Source organism: Cynoglossus semilaevis, chromosome 17 (genome assembly GCF_000523025.1).
Source record: "Cynoglossus semilaevis isolate Cse_v1.0 chromosome 17, Cse_v1.0, whole genome shotgun sequence".
Taxonomy (NCBI): domain Eukaryota; kingdom Metazoa; phylum Chordata; class Actinopteri; order Pleuronectiformes; family Cynoglossidae; genus Cynoglossus; species Cynoglossus semilaevis.
The window spans coordinates 11,130,630-11,142,189 of NC_024323.1; the positions used below are offsets into that span (position 1 = coordinate 11,130,630).

Consider the following 11,560-nt stretch of genomic DNA (forward strand, 5'->3'; position numbering starts at 1 on the left):
GCAGCCCATATTACATCATAAATCTAACACCACTCATCGCAGTAAAAGGATGGAAGAGGTCCCTTTATTCCATATATCTCCGTCTTTATCAGCGAACGCCGGGCCAGTTTAACAGTACCACAGTTCCAGGCCATTAGAGGAATTGGATTCACGCTGAGGTTTGATCTGGGTTAACAATCCCCCGGTGGAAAACCCCAGCAGAGAACATTGGAATCCTGATCTCGTTTAGTGGGACATTTTACTGCCTGGGCAAATAAACACAGATCGGAAGCCGGGAGGCGATCGGTTGCACAAGGAGAGAACAATTTAGCTCAGACGAGTGGTTCCCAACGGACTGTTGAGGACAGTAGGATTTATAAGAAAGACAAATGTTTAGCAGAGAGCCAGGATTTATGACAGGGCCGTGTCCTCTTTACCACTTGGCAGAGAAAAAGCTGCTCCTCACCAGCAATAAACATCCAACGTGATACAAAAAAAAGGCAATTTAATAAAAGTTGCACGACAGAGTGCCAGAGTTTTGATAGAAGTTATTTCATTGTTCCAAACACCAAAATCATTTTTTGGTTTATTGTGCTGGGAGATTCGTTATGTCACAGAGAAATCAAAGCTAAAAAAACTTAAATGTAACAATAATTAATGAACATCAATAGTTTCTATATATTTCAATATAGAAACCCCATCATCATATCACCAGGCTCACGTCTGCAGCTTTGACAAACCGACGTCAGGAAATGAAAGTTGCGATGATTTCTTGAATGTTTTTCCCCAATTTTTTTTTTTTTTTTGCTTTTATCTGTCTGTAAAATATGATATTTTCACAAAATATTACATCATCTCTCAGAGCTTATGTAATGTCTTCCCACAGTCTATTTTAAGAGAATTAGCCTCCTTATATATGATGCATAGCCTAATCACACACATTACAGTGGCAGTAGAAAAAAAAAGAAAAAAGAAATACCTTAATGGCACCCTGAGCAATAAAATAAAAAAAATCAAGCTGTGAAAGAACAAAATAAAACAGAAAAACAAAGCCTCAAGATTATTTCTGGACTCTGATTCTTGTGTTGGTTTTGATGAATTTCTCTCCTCTCCTCTCTTACTTCCTTCCTTTCTTCCTAAGGCATATTTTTCCACAGACATTAACTCCCTCCTCTCATTTCTAAGCAGCTCTGACTGTCTTGGCTGAAGAGTAAAATAAAACAAACATAACACTGTAACAAATCACTGAGGAGCCACTTCTTGTTACATTTTACCTGGCAGCCCATATTACATCATAAATCTAACACCACTCATCGCAGTAAAAGGATGGAAGAGGTCCCTTTATTCCATATATCTCCGTCTTTATCAGCGAACGCCGGGCCAGTTTAACAGTACCACAGTTCCAGGCCATTAGAGGAATTGGATTCACGCTGAGGTTTGATCTGGGTTAACAATCCCCCGGTGGAAAACCCCAGCAGAGAACATTGGAATCCTGATCTCGTTTAGTGGGACATTTTACTGCCTGGGCAAATAAACACAGATCGGAAGCCGGGAGGCGATCGGTTGCACAAGGAGAGAACAATTTAGCTCAGACGAGTGGTTCCCAACGGACTGTTGAGGACAGTAGGATTTATAAGAAAGACAAATGTTTAGCAGAGAGCCAGGATTTATGACAGGGCCGTGTCCTCTTTACCACTTGGCAGAGAAAAAGCTGCTCCTCACCAGCAATAAACATCCAACGTGATACAAAAAAAAGGCAATTTAATAAAAGTTGCACGACAGAGTGCCAGAGTTTTGATAGAAGTTATTTCATTGTTCCAAACACCAAAATCATTTTTTGGTTTATTGTGCTGGGAGATTCGTTATGTCACAGAGAAATCAAAGCTAAAAAAACTTAAATGTAACAATAATTAATGAACATCAATAGTTTCTATATATTTCAATATAGAAACCCCATCATCATATCACCAGGCTCACGTCTGCAGCTTTGACAAACCGACGTCAGGAAATGAAAGTTGCGATGATTTCTTGAATGTTTTTCCCCAATTTTTTTTTTTTTTTGTTTTTTTCTGTCTGTAAAATATGATATTTTCACAAAATATTACATCATCTCTCAGAGCTTATGTAATGTCTTCCCACAGTCTATTTTAAGAGAATTAGCCTCCTTATATATGATGCATAGCCTAATCACACACATTACAGTGGCAGTAGAAAAAAAAAGAAAAAAGAAATACCTTAATGGCACCCCGAGCAATAAAATATGTAAATTTACTAAAAGTAAAAAAATTTAAATGTTATTTAATTTAGCTACAGCACTAATTACTGACATCAGCTGTACACGATTAACACTAATGTATTTTAACAACTAGTTTCATTGGTTCAACGAAAACCTCAGGAATTAAATATTGAATTCCTCTCTGGGATGATCCGACTGTGTGCATACCCACACGTGCATGGCAGGTCAAAGGTTAAAACATCAGTTGCGATACACTTTTGGTGCTGATCGGTCATCAGTGTGGGTGGGCTTCAGTTTCACTGTGGCAAATGGGTTGGTGCCCCTTAAAAACAGAGGGGAAGGTGGGGGAGGGAGGGAGGAAACGTGTGTCAAAAGAAGAATAAAGAAGAATTGGCTCTGGTCCAAAGTGATGGAGAGGTTAAAGCGGGAGAAATGAGCTCTGCATCTCAAAGACTACAAGCATCATCAGGCCAACCGTTCACCTGAGGTGAGAGTGATGGAGAAACGGTTTCAGCGCTGAGTAGCTCTCCAGACTAATAGACAGGAAGTAATTCTCTGCTCAGATCACTGCCTTCGTCTGTGCTTCTCTCATCTGACGTCTCTCATGATATACTTCAGAAATACTATTACATTCACAGGTAGGGAAGGGGAGCATGAAAGTCTCCGTATTACCGGCAGACAGCCTGGATGTGTGTCCAGAGCTGAGCTGCAGTCACACACTCACCTGGGAAACAGCTCCGGGTGTGAGTGTCGAGGCTGAGGTCTCTGCAGAAGAAAATGAGGAACGTCAGTGTCAGTCAAAAGTACAAGCGGAAACATGAACACAGGGAGGCGCTGTCGTCTCCAACTAACAGCGTTGCTTACTGCAAACAGTGAGAGAAAGAAACTCATGAACACAGGGAGGCGCTGTCGTCTCAGTGAGAGAAAGAAAGAGTGCTGACAAAGTAAATCTGCGTCACAGAAACTGCAAAAAAAAGGTCAAAGGTGCAAACGATGCAAGAATTCCATGCAGATTCTTTTTGGCTGTACTTCAATTACGTATCAAATCGTGTTGTCTGTGATGATGTCGATCATTTTCTCAATCGATTTGAGTCAACTAATTGATTAATCGTTTCAACTGTGGCAATTCTACACCTGGAATATTTGTCCCTTTTCGCCGTGTGAACAACTTTAACTCCAGATTAGTCTGTTGTTACCGTCGACCGATTCTCCTCGTTGTGATGTGCTAGACATTTCTAGTAGAAAACAGAGCCAGACACTTGAGCCTACGGTGGATACTACTTCCACACCCCCACCCTTTAGTTCAGGGTTCACAAAAATTTAAATAACAAAAAACTTCACACAACAGACACGCTAACATTAGTCTATAAGAAAAAACACAACACTCCAAAAACACACACACACACATGCACACTCGGGTGTGTGTGTTTTACACCATCAGCAGCTGGAGCTCCCGCCCTGCATCCACCAGAAAGAAGGCTGTGGTGTCATAGAGAACAGCACCCTGTCACACTGCCCCTGCTGGACAAATGTGCAAATGCTGTCACATCATCAGCAGTGAATGCTGTGTATCGTTACTTCATCCACGTGGAGAAAACACAGAGAAGTGTCTGTTGTTGTAGTGTTTGAAGATGAAGGTCAACATAAGCAGAACATTTGCAGCACGCGGTCACGTCTCATCGATCAAGTGAGGATCGAGTTTCAGACCGACATTGATTTGATGAAGAGATGAACAGAGGAACGGAGACAGAGGTCAGTGATCACAAAGACAGACAGACTGTCGTACCTTGGGTTCTGGATTGGACTCAACCCTCCTGTCAGCAGTGGGCGGAGTAGAGTGTCTGTTTGAAGACATTGATGATGATGAGGATGATGGTGGAGGTGGAGGAGGAGGAGGCGGCGGCGGTGCAGCTCCGCTCGTGCTGCTCGTGCTGCTCATGCTGCTCATGCTGATGCTCCTGCTGTTGTTGTTGCTCCTGCTCTCGTAGTTGCTCCTGCTGTAGTTGTTGCTCCTGCTGTCGTTGTTGCTCCTGTTGTAGTTGCTTTCGAGTGAAGCGTTACTCAAGCTACGGTAAAAAGACAAAATGTTAGAGTTGCATAAAAAAACTATTTGGTTTCATCATCACTTTCACATCTTTTGTTTGTTATGTGAATCACCAAAATGTTAAACAAGTTAAATCTTTTTTTTAACCTGTTTGACCGGGGAGAAACTAAGGTTCAAATTTTGTTGACTAAAAAACATTGGCTGTTTTTCCCTTAACTGTGACGCGTGTCCACAGCGACACATCAGGCAGAGTTGTATCTGATAAAGCTTCTATTCCTCTCAGCGATGGGTCACCCAAATATCTCAACTAGATCATGTTATTAATCCAGACCTCTTTAAAAATAACAGAGATGACCCAGAGCAACAACTTCATGTGTTCTGCTGAGATTTGACAGGTGGAAATTCTGAAGTCGATTTATTTTCCAGTTCATCTACTCGCTCGTCCTCGGTCGTTGAAAAGTAGAGCAGAACTGATGCATCATTTACTGCAGCGTTTCCCAACATTATACAGCATATCATCAGGGCAAACCCCACAGCACAACAATGAACAAAAATCTAACAAAAAGTAAATATCATGAAATATAATAATATTCTAGTTTAAATTTACTAAAAAATGTATTCCTGTTTAGGTGACGACAACGCTAATATATTGACAGGAATTGAAGAAAGACACAAAGATCTTCTTCAACAGCGCTGATAATCTTTTCTTAGTTTTATTAACTATCTGCTGCCACCTAGAGGAAGAGGATTTCATTGCTCTTTAACAAACAAAGAAAAATTATTTGCAATAAATAAATACTAGTTTTGGGACAATGGATAATAGTGGTTGGGAATCACTGATTTACTGTACACTGTTGTACAGAGCTGTTTGGTTCACCATGCATTTCAATTGTATCTTTAGATTTTCCAGTAGTAAGAGGAGCAGGAAGTTACATCATTGGAAAGTCACAGTTTTATATGGACTGTATTTAATGTTTACCTGTAGCTGTTTGACTTTGGAAGATCATCCAGCAGTTCCACATAAGAGGCTGGAAACCATCCCTGACTGAGAGAGAAACAACTGATCCATCACAAGGCTGCACATATAAAGACCAGACCAGTGATTTTTTTTATTCAACTAAAAACCCTTCCACTGTGAAGCTCCAAAAAAACATGCACACAAACACAGCATTTGTGGATTCAGATTCAGATTAAAACATCTCTGACCGTGAGCTGCTGCCGGCTCGTCCAAACAGCCAGCCGTTCCTGGGCTGGTGCACCAGCACAGTAATAACCTCTCCCTTAGAGAATGGCAGTAGAGTGGGGTGAGAGGCAGAGGGCTGGTGGGCCACCAGGGCTTTAGCAGATCTGCCCCTCAGTGACTCTTCTGCAGAGTGAGAAATGCTCCCCACGGGAGACGGAGCTGAAGAGATGACAAAAACGGGGGGAAAAATATAATAAACCATGGCATGAATTAGAGAGAATATTCTACGGGTTCAATTCAACATTTATCCATCAAGACTGTGATGTTTCCCAAACACTGAATCAAAGTTTAATGTCTGTCTTTTTTTTGTTTTTAATTGATCCTCTCTTTATCTATTTTTACTGCAGATAAAACCAGTCTAATAAAAAGACTTTAGACTTTCACTCTCTAGATTCAAAAGAGAGGAGGAAGGAAAGTTCACAGAGAGAGAGAGAAAGAGGGAAGTAGATAAAAAGGAGTTTGAAAGAGAAAAGGCAGCTGCAGAATAACTGATGCAGGCAGCAGGAGCCGAGGGCTGTAAATGATTTTTTTAGACAAATGTGAATATTACAGCTAGACCTTTGTACTAAAGGGGAAGACGAGGCTAAAACAAAAATGTAAAAGATGTAAAGTTTAATAAGAGGCTTTTAACTCTCTGTGTGTTGGAGTTTTTCTTTTTCTTTTTTTTTTCCACTCACCCCTGGAAGGTATTTTGCCCAGTGGTATCTCCTCCCTCCTCGGTCTGATCTCCTCAACCTTTATCCCCATCTATAAAACCAACAACGCACAACACGCTTTACTGCACCTGCCCAGACAGCAGAAACCACAGCAGTAATTCAAATCTTCATGAAAAACTGACGACATCTGAGAAACAGGTTATTCTTATTTGCTATGAAAATAAAGAAATAGTCACATGATTGTGTAAAAAATATAAAATGTATTTATTATTATAATTAACCAGACCTGATATATTATAATTATTTTTCCTTTTGTTCTCCCAAAACACATTTTCATTCTTACTGCTAAGCTTCTAATTTTTTGCTTGTCCTAATCTTCTTAACCACACTCATTTCATGATTGATATATATATATATATATATATATATATATTATAATATTGCCATTAACGTGAGATAAGAACACAAAATCATTATATTTAATTGAGCAGTTTAACGGCGGTGACTAACTGGCTAATCTGTGCACAAACACAGGTGTAGAATGTGTCAAATACAGAATACATTCTCATGTAAATATATGCCACAGCACATTCACAGCTATTTTTTGACACTTGAACAGACGAGGAAGAATCCCACATTATTCCAAAGCTAACACACGGAATCCATGTTAATCCTCTGTCTGTTGTGGGATTGGTTTAGTTTATTGGCAACTTTCAGTCCAGTAAGGAAGGGAACGGGCCGTGACTGAAGGGGCTTATCTCAGAAACGTCTGTGCTGTGTGATTACGTGGTAATATCATCGTCCACAGGACGGACTGTTTAGTTTTGGTTGGTGTGTCGTAGCTGACGTTAATCCCGTCATCCTGAGATAAAGACATGAGTGTGAAATCACTCAGTGTGAAGTTCAAAGTCAGGTAATTATCATGTGCCTGATAAACTGGCTCTGTTTTGTATGTGAGGCAGGTTTATTTTCTACCATGTTTATATTATTTATTTAAAAAAAAACATTTATTTGTACTTGTTTTTTTTTTTAAATAGGAAAGTGCGTCATAATAAAGGTTTGTTTTCCCATGAGGTGAAAAGTACTGTATGATCCACTAGAGGGCAGCCAAGTAACAGCAGTAAGATACTGGATTGAACCCAACAACACACCTCGCTCTAAAGTAAAGGAGTGAAAAAGCCATTTATCACCAAGACATTTAATCATTATAATCTCAATTACCATATATTTTCTGCTGAATGTTTTTCTAATTGATTAAAAATATATACAGTATATATATATCTTTTTTTTATTTAATCAAAAACTCATCATGGTCTTATTTCCATTTTTGATTTATCAATATTTTTCTAGCCTGTAAGACGCGACACACGCCTGAACCATGAACTCACCGAGTTTCCCACAGGACTCAGTTGTCCCACTGATGGTTGTCTGGTGACGTTGACCTCTTCAGACCACATGCCAGCCCTCTGCTGGAGATTTGGACCCATCTGCCACGCAGGACACACACACAAAAAAAGAACACATAAGGGTTGTTACGATTGGGATGACGACATCCTCAGCAGATTATTTGTAAGTTATTAAAAAAACAAAAAAAAAAAAGAACACATCAGCGTTGTTACAATTGGGATGACATCATCCTCGGCAAATTATTTGTAAGTTATTAAAAAATTACTAAACATACACTTGTGTGTACACTACAAGTACAGGAACGGGTACTAAACCGTTGAAATGTGCAGGTTTTATTGATTGAAGGATGTATTTATTTACAGTCATCACTGTGACAGGTATGTTCACCACTGGATCTCCTCTCCTAGTGGTTGGACACGACGCGGGTGTTTGAATAACCAACACAGTGTACAAGTCTCATCTTAAGGTAGTTCACCTTGGTCATCAATATGGCGACAGACTGCATCAGTCCACAGTGCTTCTCAGCCAGGAAGCGGTATCTCCGCTCCTCCTCCTCCACAGCCTCTGCATTGCTCTCCTTCAGGAATTGTAAATAGTCACCATCCTGAGGAAACACACACACACGCACGCACAGAAACACATAAATACACGTTTCAAAATGGGGACAGAATTAGAAATACTACCATTATTATGTGCCACTGATTTGTGAATACATCGTTACAGTGTAGTATAACTGTGGTATCAGTTTTAAGATGATGAAAAAAGAGACATTCATAAAACATCAGCATAAACAGGTGAGGAACCTCAGACCTGGTTGTATCCTCTCCTCATGTGTCTCTCCTGCGCTGCTGCTGCTGCTCTGTTGTGGACCTCAGTCTCATAGTAGTTCCTGCTGTCCTGAAAAACAAAGGCTCTTTATTAGGGATTTGTCGGAAAAGCCCTGTGATACAATATTAATGACTTAATCATCAAAAACCAGAGCTGTCAAATGGTTGAAATCTGTAATAAATAATATTCATCACAGGGTTAGAGATGAACTACAATCGTGGGGGTTTTTTTCACACTTGTGTTTATTCATGACTAAACTAATAATTATCAATATGCAAAATGTTCAAAAAAAATCTTTGACTCAAAATTTTGTTTAATACCACAAATCTTAATTAATACTTAATACTTTAATACCACCTCTACTATAAATAACGAACATCCCAAAGTGTCTTAATCCGCTGGACGCCGCTCAGCTTTTCTGCAATCTGTGAGGTTATTATAGTCCATAATTTAAAAAATAAAATCATAGGTTTTAGGGCTAAACTTTGGTTAAACTCTGCAAAGTCGGCTTCATGACGCTGTGGGCGAGGCCCAGCATTTTCTGATAAAATTGTACAGTCTTTGGAAAACCTGTGACAGGATGACATTTATTAAAGATTATGGAGAATCACCTACTGTCCTGCGACAGTCTGATCGTCATCTGAGTAATTTCACAAAAAATAAATGAAATTATTCCAGCAAATATAAAATAACCCCACAACTCACTATTAAATAATTCCTGTCCAGTTGACTGTTCTTCTCCATCATCCTCACGACCTCCATGTTGAATCTCCGAAACTGAAAGGAGACACAGAGAGTGTAAGATTCCTACTGCAGAGCTGCTGTGGACAGAACGTCAGGTGGAAACTCTTACCACTCCATCCAACTCCAACATCAGTCTCTTGTGATTCTCAGAGAGCTGAAGCAGGACGTCTCCTTTAGGACGGACGCAGAGAAAAAAAAAACAGACTTTGTAAAGAAGCAGGAGAATAATATTGTAGAACTGAAGAACATTTGCATCCATGTTTGTTGACAGCGGTCACCAACTATATTTATCAGAGGGCGGGCTTTCTGGACAGACACCTCGGGGGCCGGACACTCAAATAAAAATGAAATAAAAGTCCCATTTTTGTTTGATGTTATTATTTTGGAATCGGTTCATTTTGGAATCGGCCAAATTGGACGGTCTCCAGGCCGGATTTGGCCAGTGGGCCACCGGTTGATGATTAATGATCTATGATGTAATTACTGTGACCTTTGCAGGTTGTGAAGTGTTGGTAATATAATCACAGCTGACAGTGTGGATTCTGTTTTCTCCTCTTCAGCTCATAGTGATCTCTCTTCTTTACTGAGGTGTAGCTGAAATTATTGGAACAAAGACGATGTTTTCTATTGGTCAGTCTCAGACTGGACTTGACCAGTCTGTGAATACTGATGTGACAAAACCCACGACTTTCTGCCCTTTGCCTGATCTTCTGACATTCATTTTTTTTAAACATTTCTATCAGTTTTAAAGGCATTTTTCACACATTTTTGGTGTTTTCTGGGACACACTGAGAAGTCGTGTACGCGGCCTCAGCCTGTAATCTAACGATCCGGTTGGGACAAACATCTTTAGCTGTAGCCGCTAATCCTGACAATATCGTTTCCCAGTGGCTGGGTTAAGTGAGCAGAGCACAACCCACTGCCTGTCGTCATCACTTATTCATCCTCCCTGCTCTGCTCCGCTGGCATCTGACACACACTGTGTCAAAACACTGCCAGAACTCACACCACAACCGTCGGCCCTTCAGCAGTTCCAGTATAATAACATGCTAAAGTCCAAGGGCAAAAGTCATTTTTGGACACATGTCCCTTATATAACAAGAGTAATTAAGCGTTGTGTGAATTAAATAATAAATTAGTGAATGAATGACCACAAAACACACAGGTTAGTTCATGACTCAGAAACAGAATGTGTGTTCACCAACCTAAGGAGCGTGAGGATGTGGTGTGGTAGGCCTTCTGTCCAATCGCTGACAGCAAACTGAAATAGGCGTCACCTGTTACACTCAGAGCTGGAAAACACAAAAACACAACACATGGATTTTGAAAAAAAAAAAACTCTGGAAAATCTGTTTTTGAAAAAAATTAATTAAATTAATTCTAATTTGGAACAGCACGACATAAATTTGCTAGAATGCAAAAAAAAATCTAGAAAACAGGATATGAGGTCAAGTGAAATGGTTCTACGACTGCCTGGATAATATCTATTAAGGGTCAAGGGTCAACATGTAATTTCATTACATTTTTCAAACTTCAAAAAATAACAACTGACTTTTTCTGATAGTTCATATATTTTTTTTTTCTGTGAAGTAACCTAATTTCAGTCCTATCACCTGGTGTGAAATAGAATTTCTTTAATAGTTTGTCCTGGAACTTTTTGACCCACAAACATATACATCACCACCATCATTGATAAAACAAGATCCACCAAGAACAAGAACATTTAAATCTCGGTCTGACTCCATCATAGTCAGTACCGTGTCCTGGCTGTGTGTGGATTGTTGTCATTATTCGTCTATTGATGGTTTAGACTGAACCTAAAGAACCATGGGTCACTGCACTGGTGTCTGTGATGGTTTGTTTTGAAGGTGATGACGGTTGGTTACGGGCTGGTTATAAACAGCACCAGGATATTCCTGCAGCACATGGACTTTGGAACGAAATTCAACGCAATAGCAGCCTGACAGTTTCCATATTCTGAGCAAAGTCAATGATGTTTGTTTAGTTTATAACTCTGATAAGGACAGACGTTTGACTTTAACATCCCAAACAAGATAAATCCGACTTTCTGATGTTTTTTTAACCTTAATATTTTCTCTCTTTCTTTTATTCCCCCCGCCTTTTCCCCCTGTTTCTCTCCTTCTCACCTCCTATTTTCCTTACCCTTGAAAGCTTGGAGATGTTGGTCTCCAAGTGAAACCAGTTTCAGCACGCTCTGGTTGAAATCATCTATCAGGTGCTGTGTGGAAATGGAAAAAGAACACGAAGAGTTTTAACAATCAGTCAAATTTAATGAACAATGATGTCACATTTTGAGTCCGAAAAATTTATTTTACTTCTTAGGACCCCTCCCCACCCACCCCAAATACACACACACACACACATAAAAACACACATATACAAAAGAAAAAAAAAGACATAGA

The 11,560-nt window shown here is 39.7% G+C and overlaps 1 protein-coding gene across 2 annotated transcripts in view; it reads right to left on the reverse strand.

Annotated features, from left to right (window-relative positions):
* Nucleotides 1-1,301: 1,301 nt before the first annotated feature.
* The window catches only part of LOC103393265 (brain-specific angiogenesis inhibitor 1-associated protein 2-like protein 2), a 13,162-nt gene continuing 2,903 nt past the window's right edge, over nt 1,302-11,560 (reverse strand). For both annotated transcript variants that reach the window (XM_008330163.3, XM_025064752.1), the window contains 13 exons: nt 11,301-11,376; nt 10,343-10,429; nt 9,247-9,308; nt 9,099-9,170; nt 8,376-8,462; nt 8,041-8,169; nt 7,547-7,645; nt 6,180-6,249; nt 5,466-5,661; nt 5,239-5,304; nt 4,002-4,281; nt 2,940-2,980; nt 1,302-2,537 (listed from right to left, as the gene is read on the reverse strand). In XM_008330163.3, the coding sequence (XP_008328385.1) occupies nt 2,456-2,537; nt 2,940-2,980; nt 4,002-4,281; nt 5,239-5,304; nt 5,466-5,661; nt 6,180-6,249; nt 7,547-7,645; nt 8,041-8,169; nt 8,376-8,462; nt 9,099-9,170; nt 9,247-9,308; nt 10,343-10,429; nt 11,301-11,376 (1,347 nt within the window). In that variant the 3' untranslated portion in view covers nt 1,302-2,455. The remainder of the gene's footprint in view (nt 2,538-2,939; nt 2,981-4,001; nt 4,282-5,238; nt 5,305-5,465; nt 5,662-6,179; nt 6,250-7,546; nt 7,646-8,040; nt 8,170-8,375; nt 8,463-9,098; nt 9,171-9,246; nt 9,309-10,342; nt 10,430-11,300; nt 11,377-11,560) is intronic.